This window comes from Nelumbo nucifera, chromosome 1, assembly GCF_055504915.1.
Source record: "Nelumbo nucifera cultivar China Antique chromosome 1, China Antique-T2T, whole genome shotgun sequence".
NCBI lineage: Eukaryota > Viridiplantae > Streptophyta > Magnoliopsida > Proteales > Nelumbonaceae > Nelumbo > Nelumbo nucifera.
In genome coordinates this window covers 206,194,474-206,216,765 of record NC_142649.1, presented here as the reverse complement: position 1 = coordinate 206,216,765, position 22,292 = coordinate 206,194,474, and the positions used below count along the sequence as shown (strand labels likewise).

Genomic DNA, 22,292 nt, shown 5'->3' with positions numbered 1-22,292 from the left:
TGGTTGCTGTGAGGTTTCTAAGGTAAAGTGAGAGAAGGAATATATAAGTCCCCATGGCTCATTTAGGAGTACAAATACAAATATGTAAAATGCAAAACCTTGTATTTGCGCTGTGCATATTTGTATTTATACTCTGACCAAACTGAGCGTTTATCTCCAAAAGTTGGGGGAGGTTTAAGGCCTAAGGCCTTATCATAAACTCCCCTCCAAAAAAAAAAAAGAACTGAGGATATAAGCTCTGCACATTCCAAAAATTCTTAACCACTGTTGTTACACTTGGCTAGAATTGATCTGTTTTATTGTTGAATGGAGAATTAGCCTGAGGGCTTTCAGAAATTAGGTAAAAAAGACAAAGCAGGTATGCATATCATAACGTAAAAAGATAAAAACACACAAGACCATGCTCACACTGTCCTCACAGCCACTTGCAACCATGTATTTGGAATATCTCCATACTTGTATATTTTTATTCATGGGGGATATTCCCAATGCACAACTGCAAGTGGCTGTGAGAATGGTGTGAGCGCGATCTTGTGAATTGAATCTGAGTTCTGTGGCTCCCTAGGTTTCCCCCAGCACCACCAGAGGCATTAAATCCCTGCCCCATAGGTTCAGCTAGCTAGCCTAGCTTGTCCCTCGAAAAGTCTCATCTGTCCGGTTTGCTTGTTCCGCCGGCTGCCGAGACGATTTTGCGTTCCCATTCCGCCTGGTAAAGCCTAATGAAAGGATCAAAGGTAGAAGATTAATAAAGGACTTTTCTTTTCTTTTTTTTTTGGTAATGAAGAATTAGTATGACCTTACTCATGTGATGCTTTAGATTAAAAATGGAAGATATTATGATAATTTAAAAGACTATGGCATTATAAATTTATTAGTTAGGCATCTATGTGCAAATGAACACCTTTTTTCTTAATTTATGCACTAAATCATAGTTATTCACTACAAAAAAATAATTGGTGGAATTTGAGAAATTGAAGAAATGGGAAATGGTACAAACAATCCATTTCTTGTGTTATTTAATTCAAAGGTAAAACAAGCTATTAAACAGAAAGAAAAAAAAAAAAAAGATCAAAGGCAAAAGGGTAAATTACGTAAACCTCCCTGTACTTGCCATGACCTAATAGTTTGGACGGTCACTCGACATTCTTATAAAAGAGGACAGGATCAAACCAGTATATGTGCAGGGTCTCCATGGTAATTTCACTGGGGATGCTGAATTGTTTTGCGGCCATGGTTCCAAGTAATGTGAACTCCAGTGGACCTCACGTGCACCCTTTTTGTTCCCACCCCATGAGCCCTCCTGTAATTTGTGTAATGTAATACCCTTGGTTGTGTTCTGTGTCTGTTTCATCATGCTTACTTTAGCCATGTAAGCTGAGATATAACTCAGGCAACATGTCAACCAATATGTGCAGTTGAACAACAGGCTCACACTCCAAATACAGGAGAATATGTATTTTCTTGTGAATCTTGGCATGTTAAAGGTGGACTGCAAAGATCACCTAAGCCAAAATGCCCATTCAACAAAACTATTCTAGACATCCAGTCTACTTCTCTGTAATCTTGTTTCTGCAAGTTGCATGCTGTATTTTACTTGAAAAATCAGAAATTACATGAAATTTGATCTGGTATTATCATCATGTTAGGGAATGTCATGCATACTAGTAAAATGAGCGAGATGCATAATGTTGTTGTCTGCTAAGATCTTTTGATCATGGATGGAGACCACAAAAATTGCTATTATCTCTAAAGCCCCTGAACTCAACCATTTTTTCCCACTTAGGCTAAAATGAGGGAAGATGCTGATATATGGGAAGATAATATAGATTCTAGTTCTGCAGTTGATAGCACTCTTTTATGTAAGCAACATTTGTTTTAATTAGAAAAATGGAACCACTATTAAAGGAGAAGAAAGAACTGCTTACCTCCTTGAATTCCTTGAAGATGGTTTCTAGGCGTGACTTGGCGTTTTGGTTTTCCAATTCTAAGTCAGTAAACCATTTGGTATCTCCCTTAAACACCTTAAGTTTGGGTACACTGTGGGTCCCAAGAGGAAGCTTGAAGTGTGGACACCCCCATACGTATAGAACTTCGAGAGAAGGCAGATCTAGTATTACCCCAGACTGGTTGAAGTTCCTCAACTTTGTGAGGGCCATTAGTACCAGAGTTCTTAATATAGGAAATATAAGCCTGTCTACAACTTCAATGGCATCATCTAAGATGATCTCCTCCATTTTTTCACATTGAGATACCTCCAATTCTTCCAGTTGTTGTAGCCCTTGTACTAAGCTCGGCCAGAAGAGGTTCTTGCATACAATTACCTTGAGAATCCGAAGGTTCTTTAAATATGCAAGTGATGATAAAGCAGGTGCATTCTTGATATTGAACTTTATTGATCCTGTCAAGCTTCTTGCTTCTATTTCCATTGCATACTCTATTACATTCTCCATCTTATCACAATGTGAAATGAGAAGCCGCTCCAATTGTTGAAATCTCTGGGCTAGAGTTGCTGAGAATAGATTTGTTAAATTATGACAATAATTTATCTCTATTACTTTAAGGTTTTGAAGGCTTCCAAGTGGTATGTCCCCTTTCCATATTTCCCTCAGGTTCAGCAGATGTTTCAATTTTAATTCTTTCAATGTGGATAACAGGGCAATACCTTCCTGAATTTCCTTTGAGTAAAATAGAAACTTCAACTTATGGCATTGATCTACTTTGAGTTCTTCCAAAATTTTCAACCCATAGAAGAGATGGTCGTTGTACCTACTTCGATAGAGGATCCAGCTCGGACTCTCCAGATCGGTGCTTCAATTGAGGAGCCTCTACGATTTCAGCTGGTAAGCTTTTTACTTAAAAATTTAGATATTTTTGCATGATGCGCGGCAGAGATGCCCGACATAAACCCTAGAGTCATCACTCACAAACGGAACACTGATCCTGTAGTTAGGCCCGTTAGACAGAAGAAACGCAACCTAGCCCCGGAGCGTTGGAGAGCAGTTGACGAGGAGGTCAGGAAGCTCCTCGCAGCCAATTTCATCAGGGAGGTCCATTACCCGAGCTGGGTAGCCAACCCCGTTCTGGTAAAAAAGGCCAACGATAAATGGCGCATGTGCGTCGATTATACCAACCTGAATCAAACTTGCCCGAAGGACTGCTTCCCACTCCCCAAGATCGACCGTTTGGTGGACGTGGCCTCAGGGCATGAGATGCTGAGCTTCCTGGATGCTTATTCGGGCTACAACCAGATCAGGATGGACCCTGCCGATGAGGAAAAATGACCTTCATAATCGAGCTAGGCCTGTACTGCTACAAGGTCATGCCCTTTTGACTGAAAAATGCTGGGGCAACCTTCCAAAGACTTGTAAACCAACTGTTTGAGCTGTTGATTGGCAAAAAAGTAGAGTGCTATGTAAACGACATGGTTGTCAAATCCCAATTTTCAAATGATTTAATAAAAGATTTACATTCCGTTTTTGAAATTTTGTGCAAATTTAATATGAAATTAAACCTGAACTAGTGCGTCTTCGGTGTCACCTCGGGTAAATTCTTGGGTTACATTGTTAACCGATGTGGCATCGAGGCCAACCCAGACAAAATCAAGGCCATCTTAGATATGAGACCACCTTGAAAATCGAAGGAGGTTCAAAGGGTGAACGGTCGCATAGCCGCTCTGAGTCACTTCATGTCTTAATCGGCAGATCGCTGTCTGCCTTTCTTCAAGGCAATTAAAAGTAGCAAGGGTTCCGAATGGACCGAAGAGTGTCAACTCGCTTTTGATGAGCTAAAAAGGTACCTCGCCAGCATCCCGGTTTTGACCTGACCCAAGGAGGGAGATATTTTGGAGCTGTACCTCTCCACGAGTGACGAGGTAGTCAGCTCAGTACTGATAAAAGAGGTAGATTGGGTTCAATGGCCCATCTGCTATGTTAGCAAAGTGTTGCAGGAGGTAGAAACGAGGTATCCAAAGATCGAAAAAGTTGGCGTACGCACTAGTTGTTGCAGCTCGGAAATTTCGACCATACTTTCAAGATCATATGATCGTCGTTCTCACCAATAAGCCTCTGAGGCAAGTATTGCTTAAGCCTGAGGTCTCCGGTAGACTGACGAAGTGGGCCATCGAACTCAGTGAGTACGACATCCAATACAAGCCGCGAACTGCCATCAAGGCCCAAGCCTTAGCTGACTTTGTCGCGGAATATACTTTCAGCGCCGAGGTCCTTGAGTTAGTCGAGCCCGAGCATAGCGAGGAAGCTTCAACCAGCGCGACACCTCTCCTGATTAGACCAAAGCCGACTTGGGATGAGGAGCCCTGGATCCTCCATGTGGATGGCTCGTCAAACCAACAGGGTAGCGGGGCTGGAATCATTCTGTATGGGCCAAGCAGAGTGAAACTAGAGTATGCGCTACGCTTCAAGTTCGCTGCGTCCAACAATGAAGCAGAGTATGAAGCGCTGATAGCTGGGCTGGATCTAGCGAACGAAGTACAAGCCAAACACATCATCGTCTGCAACGACTCCTAGCTCGTGGTCAACCAGGTCACAGGTGAATATGAAGCTCACGAGCCAATCATGGTTGGCTACTTAGCCAAAGTCAAAGAGGCTCTGCACAACTTTCAATCATACTTCATTAAGCAGACCCCAAGGTCCGAGAATGCTGAGGCCGACGCCCTGTCCCAATTAGTCAGCACAAGCGACAACACCATGAGAACCGTGTACATAGAGAACCTGCCTCGGCCTAGCATTCTCGGGGGGGGGGGGGGGGGGGGGGCAAAGGGGGTCACTCCTGTTGTGCAAGTAGAGCCGAGCTGGATTGATCCACTTGCGAGCTACCTACTTCACGGGATCCTCCCTGCAGATCGTAATGCTGCCAGCAGGGTAGAGCGTTAGGCAGCCAAATACGTCATAATAGACGGACGACTATACCGAAAATCCTACATGCTCCCTTATCTCCACGACACTCATGAGGGTTTGTGTGGCGGACACATGGAGGGCTGGGTCCTTGCCCAGAAGGCACTACAATAGGGATACTATTGGCCAACGATGAAGGCAGACGTGATTGAGCTCGTCAGAAGATGCGCCAAGTGTCAAAAGCATGCTAATATCCACCATCAGCCCACTGCCAACCTAAAGTACCTCACTAGCCCATGGCCCTTCGCACAGTGGGGAATTGATATACTCGGACCGTTTTCACCAGCGATAGGACAGAGGAGGTTCTTAGTGGTAGCAGTGGACTATTCACAAAGTGGGTGGAGGCCGAACCTCTCGCAACAATCACAGCACGAAGCATGCAAAACTTCTTCTGGAGAAGTATAGTTTGTCATTTCGGGCTGCCCCGAGTTCTCATCTATGACAACGACAAACAATTCGAGGACATCAAATTCTAGAACTGGTGCAAAGACATGGGGATATAACAGAATTTCACCTCAGTGGCATACCCTCAAGCGAACGGTCAAGTGGAGGTCACGAACAGAGCCATTCTCTGCGGACGGAAGGCATGCGCAGCTCGAGCTAAGGGACTGTGGGTAGACGAACTACCCAGCATACTATGGGCTTATCGAACCGCAGTGAAGACCACAATGGGTGAGACTCCCTTCAACCTCACTTACGGCACGAAGGCAATCATCCCAGTTGAGATAGAGGTCCCTACGCTACGCCTGGAAGCATACGGTGACGAAAAAAACAAGGACGAGCTACGCACCAACCTCGACCTACTTGAAGAAGTACGGGCCCTCGCATACATCAGGAGCGTGGCTTACCAGTAGAGAGTAGCTCGGTACTATAATGCCAAAGTCATTAAGTGGAACCTTTGCGTCAGAGACCTGGTTCTTTGTAAAGTCACGATACTTGAGCCCAATGTTGGTAAGCTCAGGCCAAATTGGGAAGGACCCTACTGAGTAAAGCGGGTGCTCGGGGAAGGAACGTATGAGCTCGAAACCCTAGAAGGGAAGCAGATACCTTGGGCATGGAATATTGTCAACCTAAGGCAATATTACCTATAATTACCGAGCTGAGTGGGCCACAAGTCGCTCTTGGAGCCTAAGGGCCAAAGTGCCGAGCTAACAAAACAACCTTGGCACTATAAGACCCAGTCATCTCTTTGGCATGGGAGAGCTCCAGAAGAGAGTGGACTATAAGTCGCTCCTTCAGCCTAAGGGCTAAAACGCCGAGCTCGGCACTATTAAAGACCTAGTCGCCTCTTTGGCATAGGCGAAGTACTAAGGCACAGCCAGCTCAGATATGAGCACCTATAATAGTTATGGTATATAGCCCGTGTGCAGACAGGTCGGGCATGTACCCTACAATGCCGCTCACTTTGGCCAATTACTCCTATGTACGAGGTGAGAGTTCGGGGTAACAGCCAAGAAACCCCCATCTCGGTCATTTGTTAGACAATTTTGTATGCCCTTAGCTTCAATCAGAATGATGTACTTTATGAGTTTATTGTAAATGAATAAAAGTGCATATTTTGATTCATGTTCCGTTGGTATATTTCTGTGTAATACCCTTAAACTGGACACTTAATGAGACTCGTGTTAGTTTAGAATGTTCACAGCCAGTGGGTCGATCTGGGGAGACCTATCCTGATAAGACTGACACTGTTGTGCCACCAAGTTGGTCGGGGTGGCCTGTCTCAGCTGCCAGGGTGAGACCCTAGGCACATACAGTGTATGATTAATTGAATCTTTGAACTGGACCAGATTTCCAGTATTGCCCTGGACCTCGAAGATTCATGGGCGAAACTGGAAAGTTACACCCGACCCCTAGACTCGATTATGATACTACACTAGGTGTCGGATTGGGCTGTCTTTGATGTACCAATCAGTGAGATCCTTAGCGGGGGTCAAAACTTGTGTATGTTGGGACAGTCTGAGAATTCATCTGAGTGGGTGATCATAGTGACAGGATCAGCCCCTTTGTCGGACAAAGGTAATGATTGGGGATGCACTCTTACTGATAGAAACCAAGACTGTCGGCATCCGATTTCAATCGTTGAGATTTGTTTTGCAAAGTATATTTTATATAAGATATAAAAGTATATATATTATGGTTTCTAAAAGGTTTGCAAAAGGGTTTTGATTCCCGGGATCCATATAAGTAGAGAGTGCAACACTGTTCCTTGCAGTCGAGGGAGAGGTCCTCTCTTGTCGGGCAGTGTTTGATCATTATGCGCTGAGAGGTTATGTGTAAGACCATTGAGGGTAATACCTGATGCGCTAATCTTGCATCTGCACACAGTCCCTGGGTGTTACAAGGTGGCTTGGCCCAGGGACCACTTAGGGTAAATGTTGGGCCCATAGAGCCCATTTGATGGGTTTCTGGGGGTGCACTGTCCATAACAGTGTATTCGGCCAGGCCTTGTAACAAAGGCTGGGCCGAACCCATGTGGCTGATGTGTAGATCAATGCTTGGGTCCCACGCCATACATGGAAGCCCAACTGGGCAGCAGTTAGGAAGGTTGAGTGAGTACATAAGCTTAATGGACCTAAAGCCCATTTCGAACTGGGCTATTTAATTAGTTAATTATGGGGCAAATTCTGAGATGGATTAGTAGATAGGATAGGGTCTTGACCCTATCCACTTAGAGAGTCCAGATCTGAATATGATTCAGATCTAGAAACCTCCTAATGAGATTAGGAGAAAGCTAATCTAATCTGTAGATAAGATAAGGGTTTATCCTTATCACCTAAAGAGAGGGCTGATCCAAATATGATTTGGATAAGCAGCTCCTAATTGGATTAGGAGCTGATCTTTTAGGTTAACAAAAGAAGGAGGGGGCGACAGCCTTTAGAAGACACACAATCAGATCCTCTTCAGAGCTGAAAATCACAGAAGAAAGAATTAAGCAACCCTGCAGAATTCTTTCTTGCCGCCTCCCTGTTCTTGCTGCCCTGTTTGCTAGTTCGATCTCCAGTTGTGGGAGAAGTCAAGATTCGATCTTGACATCAGTTCTTTGAGAAAGAATTGATAGGAAGTTGTGCTCACATGCCATCCTGCTGATTCTTGCGAAGGACAGAGTTCTTGGAGAAGAACACTACTGATTCTGCTCCATCCTACACTGCGCCATCTTTAGTGGGAGCAGTCTTTGGATCCTTCCTCGGGCGTGAACACTTCCATTGCGAGATATTACTTCTTCGTATCAGGTATAATCCTCTCCTACTCCTTTTGGTTTAGATCTGGTTCAGTTTATGGTTCAAGATTGATCATTGAAAATATGATTTTCTAAATAGGGAATGTGATTCCTAGTTGAAGGGAGAGAAAAATTTTTGAAATTCGCCCCCTTATTCCGCAAGATATGGGTGCCCATACGATGGATCTCTCATCCCTTCATCATCTAGCTCGATGGCTCAACAGTTCGAGGAAAAGTACATCCTTAATTGCGTTCAGAAATAAGGTGATTGCATGACACTTAGCAAAAAAGAAGTGTATTTCATTATCTTTGAAGAAGTTTGTTACAAAGGCAGGGAAGAAACAAAAAATGCTGAGCTCGCAGGCTCAAAATACAAAAGACCACTCGGATTACTTGGGGGACTCATCGCTCTTGCCCGAAGCCTCTACAGAAGTGCCAACCTTGTCAGTAGCATTGGCCTCTCCAGTGTCATCGTCACTCTCCGCCTCGGAGTCCGGGTCTTCAGCGGCTTGGAGGGCTACCTCCTCTGTGATTCGCAAGTGGTGATGACGCTTATGTCGAGTTGCGGGAACTCGCGCTTGATCAGCCACCTCCTGAGCTTGAAGCCTTTGCGGTAGGCCTCCACCAGCACCCCATCGAACTCTTCCAAGTTCTTGTAGTCCTCAACGGCCTTGACCTTGGCCTCATCCATAGCCTTGAGGAGAATCTCAGTCCGTTCCTTAACATCGGCCTCGAGGCTCTCCACCTGGCGCAACATGTCTTCCTTCTCCAACATCAACACCTTGATCAACTCCTTCTAAGCTTGCGCATTGCCCTCTAGCTAGTGGATCTGGCCGCGAGCTAACTTCAGCTCAGTGTGAGCCTCACGGGATGAGCTCTCGGCGGCCAGAGCCCACTTCAGGTGCATCTCGGATTGGAGAGTCAGGGCGTGCACGGCGGAGTTCACCTGCCAAGAGAATACAAGTTAGCACCAATAAAGCTATAAATACAAAAATCAAAATAGAAGAAGACTTACCACCATGCAATGAGTAGCTGCTCAAGCTCCGAGCTGGGCAGCCGATAGCTCAGTCCAGCTCGTGACTTCATCAGTGTACACTGCCCCTTTTCTCTTATGAAGACTGTATTTCGGAGTCAAAATACTCTGAACTGCTCCCTCGCTGCCCGAAGAAACTGCAGATGTAGAAGGAGCGGGCTCCGAAGGCACCTCGGGTGCATAAGGGCTCCTCTCCGACTCTTCAACCAGGTCGATCACTTGAGGAGCACTTGGAGGCTGTTCAGGCTCGGGAGTAGGGGGCCATGGGGATTCGGTGCAAGCTCTTTTAGCAGCCCGCTTCTTCCTCCCCTTCATGGGGCTTGCAACAAAAGTCGACATTAGCGGTGCCATCAAGAATAGTACCAACTTTTAAGGTAAAATACTAACTCTAAACCAAGGTGACCTACCAGGACTCTGGTCGGCCTGTATGAGCTTGTCCTCGGTGATGTAATCCGCGTAGTTAAGGCTGAGCTCCGCCCAAGATTGGAGCGTCTCCCTTGTCTTCAGGTCCAGCCTAATGTCGAAGTCCTGAATAACCACCTTCCAATGAGTTGGAAAGGGCCACCCCACAAAATTTTGGACTATGAAATAATCCTGCTTCTAGGCTGGGATTTTATTGGGAAGGCCGTGCAACAGCTTATAGCCCGGGTGAGGGGACAGGTAGTAGGTCCGCCTATGCTCAGGGAGAACACAAGAGGCATTCTTCTTTATGGATAAGATAGAGGAGAAAATGTCGAGGTCAAGGAGCAGGGTGTAGTCAAAGCAAAGAGAAATTGTCCCGACCACATTCCGGATGGAGTTCGGGTGAAGTTGGTCTATGGTGACATCGAAGTGCTTCAAGACTTCTATGATTAGGGGGTGTAGAGGAAGACGAAGTCCAGTCACGAGCTGTTCTCCGAAAATCACGATCTCATCATGATCGTGTTCCCAAGGGAAGTTGCCCGCGGGATGGTTATAGGTATACTCCCTCGGGAGGTTGTACTGATGTATCAAGGCCCTAAGTCTATCTATAGTCATGGTTGAGGGACCAAACTTGTCCGGCACCCGACCTCGATGAGAGGTAGACGCCGGGTTATCCGACTCCTCCCGCGCCTCGTTGGATGATTGCACCTCGGAGAGACCCACTTGAGCCGAGGTACCGTCCTCGGCCTCATCTAGTAGACTATCAAAACTATGGTTTGACATAACTATGAACTGAAATGAAGTGAAAGAAGCTGGAGAGACTCACCAAGAAAGTGACCGAACTGAAAGAACGACGGACTGGAAAAGCCGAGCTGAGGAGTTTAACCACGACCTCAGAGCGAATGCTGGTGAACTTACAGCGGAGAAAATGGCTCGGGTCCCTCCTATTTATAGCCGCAATGCCAGGAGATCTACGGTCGAGACGAAGGAGATTTGACGGTTTCTAAGAAAACTGGTTGCACGACCCTCGAGGTCAAAATCAATTTAGCACGTTTTTTTTGGCATCCGCGGAGTCTATAGATCGCGTGACGTCCGCGCATAAACCGCACGCGACCTGAGTGTTACTTGGTTGAGCTGAGCATCCAAACTGGTCTGACCGATGAACTATCTGACTGGACGGCCTGAACCTCGAGCCAAATCCACCTGTTATGCCATGAACTCCCCACACTAGGTTAGGACCCCTGTCCCGGGGAGTGGGGGGATATTGATGGAGGGTGATTTGGCCCAACCTCACAATAAGGGGACACGTTGATGTGACTCGAGATAAGTGACAACTCAGCGTAACGAGCTCGCTACAACTCAGTGTGACCAGCTCGCTATAACCCTGCGTGACAACTCGCTACAAGGTAATACTCTGCTACCCCAAGCTAAGACTCTCCCGAGCTGGGATCATCCCGAGCTAAGAGTACTTCGGTACCAGGTCGCGACATCGACGGTAATTTGAAGTATACGAGCATCAGCTCGAGAATGTTAGTTCAGGTAAACTAGCTCGAGTATACTGATCTGCCTTCCTAATAGTCCTAAAAAGCTACCCTTAACGACTCCTTAATTTTGCGGGATTACACCTAGTAACGCCCAGCATTATCTCCCCGCCCGATTCGGGCGGAAGTGATTAGCATTAGTGGATAACGTTTATCCCTAATTAACACGGAAACGGACTATATCATGGCGATAATCTTGGAACTACTCCGCAAAGCCCGCAAGGACTCCATTATATAAAGTCCCTCCCTCCGGGGGCCCAAGGGACGCCCACAATCTCTACTCTATAGCCCTTACTCTCTGAATTTATATCAGCTCGCAATATATTGACTTAAGCATCGGAGCGACCTCGCCGAGTAAACACCCCCGGGTTCTCTGATTCACTTCTTGCAGATCAGCCACCTCCACCATCAACCGGAAGCCACCTCACCTCCAACTAGGAGCTGCCGGATTGCGACGCATCACTACTCATTAATGATTTCAAGGTGAAGAGGATCCTGGTGGATTCAGGCAGCTCGGTAGATGTTTTGTTTGCAGAAGCTTTTAACAGATGGAACTTAGCAAAGGCGACCTACAACCTACCAACGTACCCTTTGTAGGATTCAGTGGCGAAGTAGTTCACCCAATTGGCAGGTCAAGCTGCTGGTTGAGGCAGGCTCGCCACCCCACACGATATGTTTTGAACATGATTTTTTGGTAATGGCTGTCGAGTCACCATACAACGCAATCCTGGGACAACCAATACTACATGCACTGCGAGTTGTGGTCTCAACATACCACCTCGCATTGAAATTTCTGACAGATACGGGGGTAGGAGTGTTACGAGGCGGCCAACTAGAATCCCGGAAATGTTATGCGGATTCATTAAAAGCCAAAGGCAAAATGATAGTTGATATAGACTTGGATCGACCACCAGAGAAGACGGAAGAAAGAGCTTGCCCAATCGAAGAAACAACAACGGTATAGATCTCCAAAGCTGAACCTGAAAAGTACTCCAGATAGGAGTCCACCTGAAGGAACCATTGCGATCTGAATTGGTAAGCTTTCTATTAAATAATTTAGACATTTTCGCCTAGTCAGCTACTGAAATGCTTGGTATAGACCCTAGTTTGATAACTCATAAGCTTAAAGTGGACCCTATAGTCAGACCAGTTTAGCAGAGGAAGAGAAACCTTGCCCCTGAGGATGTTCAATACCCGAGCTAGGTAGCTAACCCAGTCTTAGTAAAGAAAGTAAGCGACAAATGGCGGATGTGCATAGATTTTACAAACTTGAACCGAGCCTGCCCAAAAGATAGCTTCCCCCTACCCAGTATAGATCGCTTCGTAGATGCAACCTTAGGCTATGAACTGCTCAGTTTCATGGATGCCTATTCAGACTACGATCAAATTCTAATGAACCTCGAAGACTGCGAGAAGACCGCTTTCATCACCAAAACAGGCCTGTACTACTACAAGGTCATGTCATTTGGTTTAAAAAATGATGGGCCGACCTATCAACGTTTAGTAAACTTTTTTTTTTTCTGAGTTGATAAGCAATGAAGTCGAATGTTATGTCGATGAAATAGTTGTAAAAACGCTTTTTTCAAAAGATCTAGTTTCTGATTTAAAGCTTGTTTTTGATGTTCTGCGTAAACATAACTTAAAATTAAACCCAAACAAGTGCGATTTTGGTGTAACTTCTGGCAAGTTCCTAGGTTACATCGTCAATCAATGTGGTATAGAGGCCAACCCAAAGAAGATTCATGTTGTCCTTGATATGAGACCACCTAGGTCGGTTAAAGAGACCCAGAGACTAACAGGACGAATAATAACCTTGAACCGATTTATGTTTAAATCGATTGGGAAGTGCCTTCCCTTTTTCAAGGCCATAAAAAAGAGCCAGGCCTTTGTGTGGACTAAAGAATGTCAGCTCACCTTCGATGAACTAAAGCGATACCTTAGCTCGCCCCCCTGTTGATCATGCCAAAGAAAGGAGACAAGCTCAAGCTCTACCTCTCTACAAGTGAAGGAGGTAGACAAAGTACAACGACCTGTGTATTATGTCAATAGGGTTCTCCGCGCTGCTGAGACAAGGTACCCCAACATAGAGAAGCTCGCCTTTGCATTGGTATTAGCCACGCGAAAGTTAAGGCCCTATTTCCAAGCCCACACCATAGTGGTGCAAATAGATCAACCCCTGAAGCAAGTCCTCCTAAAGCTTGAGGTCTCAGGAAGGCTCACTAAATGGTTAATCAAGCTCAGCGAATATGATATCCGGTTTGAACCACGTTCAGCCATAAAAGCACAAGTCTTGGAAGATTTCATTGCTGAGTGTACCTTCTGCTCGTCATCGCTCGGACCAATAGAGCAGGAAGCAAAAGCTTCATCCAATGCGGCACCTCCTCCAGCTCGCGAGATAGTAGGATGGGATGGGGAGCCTTGGATACTTCATGTGGTTAGCTTGTCTAGCCATGGCGGAAGCGGAGCTGGGTTAATGCTGTATGGACATTGCGAGACAAAGCTAGAAAACGTGCTCCGATTTCAATTCCAAGCATCGAATAACGAGGCTGAATATGGGGCCCTACTAGCAGGCTTAGCATTGGCAAAAGAAGTGGGAGCTAGACACATAAGCATATGTAGCGATTCGTAGCTTGTCGTAAACCAGGTAAATGGGGATTATGAAGCACGGGAACCCTCCATGGCAGCATACCTCGCCAAAGTAAGAGAGATACTTCCTGGTTTGACTCTTGGCATCTCCAACAAATTATGAGATTAGAAAACATAGAGGCTGATGCCCTTTCTAAACTTGCGAGCATGATTGAATTGAGAAAATGAACTATCTACATAGAAGAATTACCTCACACTTTGATAGAAAAGACATGTGAGGAAATCACCAGCATATGAACTTGGAGTAGGGAAGCTTGGTCTAAACTAGGAAGGACCCTATAGAGTCTCTAAAATTTTTGGTGGGAATGCATCTGAACTTGAGACACTTGAAGGAAAAATGGTTCCCCGGGCGTGAAACATAGACAAGCTATGCCGGTATTATGCCTAAGATAAGGATTCGAATAGCTCTCTAGCACAAGAAATCAGCTCACCCAGCAATAGGCAATAGGTTAGCCCGAACGTTGAAAGAAACAAAACTCCTTTGTTGCTATAAAAAAAGAAAAAGGGGGAACTAGAACTCTCCCCCCTACAAGGGGAAGGCCAAGTGGCCTCTTAAAAAGAGAGAGAGAGAGAGAGAGAGAGAGAGAGAGAGAGAGAGAGAGAGTTTCATGAGTTCGGACAATACGGGGCACACATGCCCCAAGATCTTAATAGGAGCATAAAGCCCCTGGAACAACTGAGAAGAACCACCAAAGACTACCATGGATTCCTCGACCTAGTTGAGAAGTAGGCTACTTGTTAGCACCAGCATCATCCTGAGCCTCCTCGCCATCTCTCCCTTCAAACCCCTCTTTGTCATCTTCCTCTTCCTCTGACGGGTCAGTGGCTCCTTGTCCACCTGGGTGACAAGCTCGAGCAGCATCTTCCAAGAAGTAATTGAGCTGACGTCGAGGTAAAAAAAAAGAGACTTAAGATAGCGGTGACATAGCTTGAAACCCCTTTTCATCAAAGGGATACTGTTCAATGCTAGCTAGTTCTCGTACGCGGGGGACTTCAAGTAAGAAGCAACCTTCTCCGCCCTAGCCTACTTAGCCCCTGGGCACTCCTTCTGGGAACACTTCGACCTCGCCTCTGATAGCTTGCGCTACAAACATTGACGCTCCACATGCTTCCCCTTCGAGTCCAGCCTGAGCTTTTGTACATCGACATTAAGCAAACCAACGTTAGTTTGCAGACTAGCTCGTTCCTTCTAGCTAGAGTAAGCACGATCCAACAAGGCTTGGCCATAAGAGTTTGCCTATGAAAAGAAAGAATAGAAGTAAGGCACCAAAAAAAGGGGGGGAGGGGCAGGAGAGAAGGCGCTTGTATAATGCATTTGGTCAGCTGAGCCCCAGTCTCCGCAAGATCCATCTCGGCGATCCACTGCATGCCTGCCAGAAGAAGAGTGCCCCTACTGATTTGTAGCACCACTCGGGCATCACTTGACCGATCAATCACCTTTACATCCGGAATACAAGGAACAAAAGGAGGGACGTCAGAGAGAAAGGGGCCCGCCTCTCATGCAGGCTAAGGGCCAAAAGAATCCTGCTTTGTAAGCATTGGATCCCCCTCCCCTTCCAGGTCAACAATGGAAGGAGTCTCGGAAAAAGAAGCTCCACCCCTCGACAACCTGCACTTAGCTCGGCGCTTCTTGCGGGCAGACCACTGTTCCGCATCAGCAGACATCATAGAAGCCAAGCTCGCCATACCTAAAAAAAATAAGCAACAACAAAGGGTATCCGTTACCAAATTAGAAGGAAGAAATAGACGAGCGACCAAAACTGAATGTGCAATAAGTGGCCTGACATCCGACCCACCTATCTGGCTTAGGTCCGCCTGCACGAGCATCAGCTTGGCTAGAAAATCCTCAATTCTAACAATTCTTAGACGAGCTGCTGAATAACGGTCTGCAGCTTGTCATCTTTGCACTCAGGAACTTTTTGAGGATTGTTGTACTAGGTAGTACTGCAATGCCAACTACCTACCTTTTCAAGGAAAAAGAATCGCTGCCTTCAATTCCTAACCTTATTTGGAAAATTAAAGATTTTCCTCCCACTACAAAAGGGAAGATAGAAACAGAAGGAACCCGAAACTCGCTTCATGTGCACCAAAGACGAGAAGGCCTCAATGCTTAGAGCAAAGCCATGATGATGGAACAAGCTGATCAATCTAGTCAGTGTCCTAACCTCATTAGGGGCGAGCTGGCCCAAAGATGCCCGGTAATGCATCAGGACTACAACAATGAAAGGATGAAGGGGAAAACAAAGACCAATTGCTAAAGACTCCTCATAGACACATAGCCCCTCTAGGCCATGTTCCCATGGATAGCTACCAGGACCAGGCGCAATCTACTGGTACTTGTTCTACTATATCATCCCCCGACAACTCGGTCCCCCCAAACGAATTTGTTGCAGCACCAACCTCTTTCCCTTTGCCTACCAAAGCCCCATCATAGAAGTCCTTGAAAGGCTCTTCACCGGAGGAGCTAGACTCCTCCCCTAACCCACTACAACGAACTCTATTCTTAGCAGAACTGTGAGACATGTAAAGAATGAAGTACTCACTAGAAAAATACTTGAAACGACTTGGAACAACAGCCGCCGAACTTGGCAAAGGAAGAAAGTATAGTTCGCCCACGAAAAACAGAGCTCACCTCTGTAGGAAACTCCAAACTCTCACCACACACCTATCCTCAAAAAAATCCAAAGAATAGTGACAAAGTGGGAACCTCAAGGGCCCCTATATTTAAAGCTCGTAGGAAAGAAGTCAATGGCCCAGATTTGGAAGAGATGTGATAAGAGCATGTCTCCCACGATTGAGTGGCACTTGCGCCTGATAGGCTATTGACAGTTGCAAGCAGATGCACGCGTCGAACCTGTCAGCGCACCTATCATGGATGTTTGAAAAGAAAAAATGGTTTGCATTTTCAAAACTTAAAAAAGCTCGTTGTCTCGCAATAGCAGACCTCCTCAGTTGCGCCAAAACCTGATGAGCTGAACAAAACTGGTTGAAAAGGCGAACCGAACCTGAGAACAAAAGTAAGTTGAATAAAAAATGCCCCAAGAACTTCTACTCTCTTCGCCTACTAGGTAGTGACTCGAGAGTGGAGGGCAATTGATGAGGGGCATTTTGGTCAACCCACTTGATGGTGGACACGTGGACGCTGTCAGCAACACATCATCCAACTCAGTAAGACAGCTCGCCAGCTCAACATGTGGCAATTTATAATATGTGCATGGCCGAGCTGAGGCTGGGTCGTTCCACTCACAACAAACAACTCACTCGAAACTGTTTTGCGCGCCATATCCAATCTAGTACCATTATCGAGACTATTGGAATAGCTCGTCAAACCATGTGCCACAGGACCTGCGGGCAACTTGTAACCGCCGCACGAATTTATCAACTAACAGACCACTATTCCCTGAAACTACAGAAACAACTCCGTAGAAAGTTCAAAGACGTTGATTAATGACACTTGAATGCCCAATAACTATAAAAAGAACCTAGGGACACTCTAAAAGGTACGCACGTTGAAGCTCTTGAACTCTCTCCAAGATTCTCACTAAATCTCTTTATTGACTTAAGCATCGGAGCGTTCCCCTAGGTAAAACCTACCTAGGCACTCTGATCCTTGTTCCTTCATAGCATCCCTCATCTCAAATGTATAGATTCATAGTTGAGGCAAGCTTGGCCCACAGATTCATAGCATCCCTCAGCTCGAATGTATAGATATGAATGCTCAGTAACTATAAAAGGAACCCAGGGACACTTTGAAGGTACGCACACTGATGCTCTTGAACTCTCTCCAAGATTCTCACTAAATCTCCTTACTGACGTAAGCATTAGAGCATTCCCCTAGGTAAAACCTACCTAGGCACTTTGATCCTTGTTCCTTCACAGCATCCCTCAGCTCGAATGTACAAATTCATAGCTTGGCATCATCGGGTTGGAATCCAGATTGAGCCACATCACTGAGACACGAGGGAGTGAGCGAATTTGTGCCTCATCACTCAAAAACAACCAAACGTTGCAAATCGAATGGCAAAGAATCATGAGCTATGAAATCCTCCTGCAAAACTAGAAAATGATCCCTTCAACCCTTCCGGTTGATCCATCTCCAAAGCCCTTTTCCTTGAACAACAAGGATTGATGAATGAAAGCTAAGGCACACCCAAATAGACGACTAGGGCCTCCTCTCCCTGTGCCCCCTCATTGGATAATTAAGTTTCAGAAAGACCATTCTTTATTTCAAAATTCAAAGATTTTATCCAAACTTTGAAGGGCGATAGAGTTACCTGGTTTCAATTCTTGTTGCTTGTAAAGGGACACTTTCTGTTTTATGGGGAGATAGACCATTCTTTATTTCCATTATTGTTGCATGGTTTCAATTAACAACCATTGGATTATGAAGCAATTCTATCTACAGTTCCTCTCTCATTTAGCACTTTCTTCAGTTGAAGAAAGTGCTAAATGATAGTCTTTATGATTAGGAATGGCAATGGGGTAAGGCGGGATTGGGTTTTTCCTTTGTCCCCGACCTTGATTTCAAATGCCCCACTATGTCCTCACTAGAGGTGTAAGTCGAGCTGTGCCGCCCGCGGCCCGGCATGGCCTGACACGAATTTGGACCGGCTTGACCCGACACGGCACGACAACCCACAGGCCATGCCAGGCCCGGTATGATGGTTTGTGTCGTGTTGTGTCGCTCGTAGCCCACCGGGCAACACGACTATGCATGTTGTGTTGCCCGCAGTCCACGGGCCCGCACGACTCGTTGGGGACCCCCCCACCGGCTAGTTTAAGCTTTTTGGGGTTTTTTTACATAAATATCCCCTAACGGCTATAAACAACTATATAGGGGGTATTTATGTATTTTGCTTATGGAGGAGAGAAAAAAATGACACAAATGCCCCAACAACAACTATATAACAACTAGTTTAGGGGGACTTTTTAGGTAAAGTTATAAGGGTAAAATACAGAAACCTCCCTGAAGTTTTTGACAATCATAAAAACCTCCCCTATAGTTTCATTTTAATAAATACCTCCCTTGAACTTTTCAAAACTCAACAAAAACCTTTCTTCCGTCATCCTCCCAGACAAAAAATGTTAGACCGATGCACCATTTTTTCCAAATACCGATTCTACCCTTTTATAACTTATTTTACATACAAAATTACTGAAATAATCTCATTTTAACTCAACAAAAAATACATATTTCAATAATTTTGTATGTAAAATTACTGAGATGATCATTAAAGGAGGTTTTTGTTGAGTTAAAACAGGTTTATTTCAATAATTTTTTATGTAAAATCATTTATAAAAGGGTAAAGTGGGTATTTGGAAACAACTGGTGCATCAATCTAACGTTTTCCATATGGGACAATGACAGAAGGGAGGTTTTTGTTGGGTTTCTCAGAAGTTCAGGGGGGTAATTGTTAAAATGAAACTATAGGGGAGGTTTTTATATTTTACCTAAGTTATAAATAATTTTACAATGACCAAAATACCCCTCTCAACAACTAAAAACAACTAGTTTTTAAGGTATTTTGGGCAATTGGATTATTTTCAATTCCTATAAATAGCCCTATCCTCCACCATTCTCATTACACTAATTCAAAAATTCTCTTAATCTCTCTTCTTTCTCTCATACATTCTCTGCAATCTGAGTGAACTCTGATAGTTTGATTGGCTGATTGTCGAATTCTCCAATTCTCAACTTTATTGAAGTTTCAACAAGAAGAAGGCTTGCTCAAACAGCTAGTATCTCAAGTTAGCAATTTGGGAGGTTTGGACGTTGAAAGGATTTAACCGTTGAAATCAAGTTGGGATTCTGAACTGAAAATCTAGGTAATTCCAATTAAATTAATTTTTATTTTTTTAGAATTTAAAAAGAGTCTTTTCCCAAAACCAATTCCCCAACATGTTCACTGTTGACGATATTCAATCGCATCATGATAGTGTTAGCACTGATGCTATTGATATTGATGGAACTTTTACCCCTGGTATTGATACTAGGGGAAAGAAAAAGAGGGTTTGTAAGTTGAGTAGCCCGGTTTGGAAAATATTTAAAGTAGAGGATGTTGAGGGGAAGGGAAAAAAAACAGTTTGCCAAAAATGTAGAAAAGACTTTAACTATTGTAGCAAGGGTGGTACTGGCCATTTGAATAGACATTTGCTCACGCATGAGAAGGAAGAAGAAGAAGAAGAAGAAAAAGAAGAAGAAATAACACAAACACAAGTTGGGAAGGTTTTTTGGTACATTTAAATATTCACAAGAAAAAATGAGACAAGAATTAGCAAAATACATTGTACATGCAGAACAATAATTTTTGTTAAATGAAGATACTAAACTTGAAAAATGGTTACATAATTCTATAAATCCACAATATAAAAAAATTTCTAGGAATACTATTAAATTAGATGCTTTAAAAATTTTTTATTCATATAAATAAAATTTAATTTATTTAACATAAGTTATATTTGTGTTACTGGCCATTTTATTGATGAAAATTGGCTTTTAAATAAAAGAATTTTAAGTTTTACTAAGCTTGAATGGCCACATAATGGCCCAGCTATTGTTGCAAGCATTATAAATTCTTTTACATACTTATGAAATTGAGAATAAATTATTTTTTATTAGTTTTGATAATGCCAATAATAATGATTTTGCAATAAATATTTTAAAATCTCAATTAAAACCATATTTAAATGGTAAATTATTTCATATCAGATGTGCATGTCACATCTTAAATTTATGTATTTAAGATGCTTTAAATATTATTTCTCTTCATATTTATAAAATTAGAAATTGTATTATATATATTAAAATATAAACATTTTATATTAGATGTTAAACATATATGGAATTCTACCTATGCTATGTTAGAAAGTTGTATTTCTCATAAACAAATTCTTACTGATTTTTATAATGCAAAAATGCCTAATGATATTATATTTGAGGAAGACCAGGAAATGACAGTTTGTATAAGAGATTTTTTAAAACATTTTTATGATGCAACTAATGAATTATCATGTATTTATTATCCAACTAGTTGTAATATCAATTAATGGTGATTGGTGATTGTTTTGCAAAATATATAAATAATCCACAATTTAAATGTATTGTTGAAATAATGAAAAATAAATTTAAAAAATATTGGGAGAATATTTCTTCCCTTTATTACTTAGCTACAATATTAGATCCTAGGATTAGGAAAGATGGTTTAGATATTTTACTTGAAACGTATTGTGAAAATATGGATATTAAATTTGGAAATAAAAAAGAAGAAATTAATAATTTATTATTTGAAATGTACAATTTATATGAATCTGAAGCAGTAGGAAGTAATCCTACAACTTGTACAACATCTTCTACTTCTGATCTTGAGCCCAGTAGTAGAAGAGAAAAACTTTTTTATTTAATAAGTACAAGGCAGAAATCTACTACTTTTACAACAAGTTCATTTACTGAACTTAATTTTTATTTACAAGCAAAATTTTCTAGTTTAACTGAGGGAACAAATAATTTTGATATTTTAGTTTGGTGGAATGAACATTCAAAAAAAAATCCAGTTCTCGCCACCATGGTACGTGATCTACTAATACCTCCGGTGTCTATTGTTCCATCGGAGTATTGTTTTAGTACGGGTACCAGGGTGTTGGACGACAAGAGAAGTTGCATGAACAATGAAAGTATAAAGATGTGCATCTTCTTTAAGGATTGGCTAGATATAGAAGATAGATTACAAGACAAGAGGGCATGATACTATACTAGATATTTCACATGAAGCAGATGATGAAAGTCATGATTCATGAACAATAGTTGACTAGTTGCATAGAATTTTATATTTTTTTAAATTATTGTAAATTTTGTTTTAATTTTATTTAGTTTATTTGCTATTTTTTAGCAATGTAATTTTGTATTTTCAATTTGTAACTATATTGTATTTTTTATATTTTATTAATTTATTCCATTTTCATATTTCATTCATCCAAGTATCCAACCATTGTATGCTTTGTAATTTGTATCATTCAAATTTAAATGAAATAAAATTCCTATTTTTATTCTAATTTGTTATTCCATCATTCTTATTTGGTTAAGTATTTTTTTCGTTTATGTGTTAGATTTCTCATTTCTCATTTCTTATTTTTTCAAATAGTTCCCAAAACTCAAAAGAAAGTTAAATATTTTAGTTTTACACTTTTACTTAGAAAAGAAATAAAAAATAAAAAAAACAAAAATAAGTCAAAAAATCAATCTAGCCCGATTCGGCCTAGGCCCAAGGCCCGTCCTATGGCCTAGCCCGGCATGACCCAAGCCCACAACCTGGCCTAGACCCACGTCACAACATGGGCCCACACAGGCCTGGGCCGTGGGCCATGCCGGGCCGACCCACAAAATTTTCACTGGAGAAGGTTGGCACGACCCATGATGGCCTGCACTTTGTAGGGGCTGCCCGTGGGCCGTGTCGTGCTGACTCGACCTAGCCCACTTTACACCTCTAGCACCCCGGTCATTCCTATTTGTATACTTCAAATTTATTTTTTATCTTTTTAAAACC

The 22,292-nt window shown here is 43.2% G+C and overlaps 1 protein-coding gene across 1 annotated transcript; it reads right to left on the bottom strand.

Moving 5' to 3' along the window:
• Positions 1 to 232: 232 nt before the first annotated feature.
• On the bottom strand, positions 233 to 2,733 carry LOC148804405 (uncharacterized). Its single transcript, XM_088886920.1, has 2 exons — positions 1,926 to 2,733; positions 233 to 716 (listed from the first exon to the last, which is right to left on the bottom strand). Exons 1-2 carry the CDS (start codon positions 2,448 to 2,450, stop codon positions 612 to 614), a joined length of 630 nt encoding a protein of 209 aa, XP_088743046.1. The 5' UTR covers positions 2,451 to 2,733; the 3' UTR covers positions 233 to 611.
• Between the last annotated feature and the right edge of the window lie 19,559 nt (positions 2,734 to 22,292).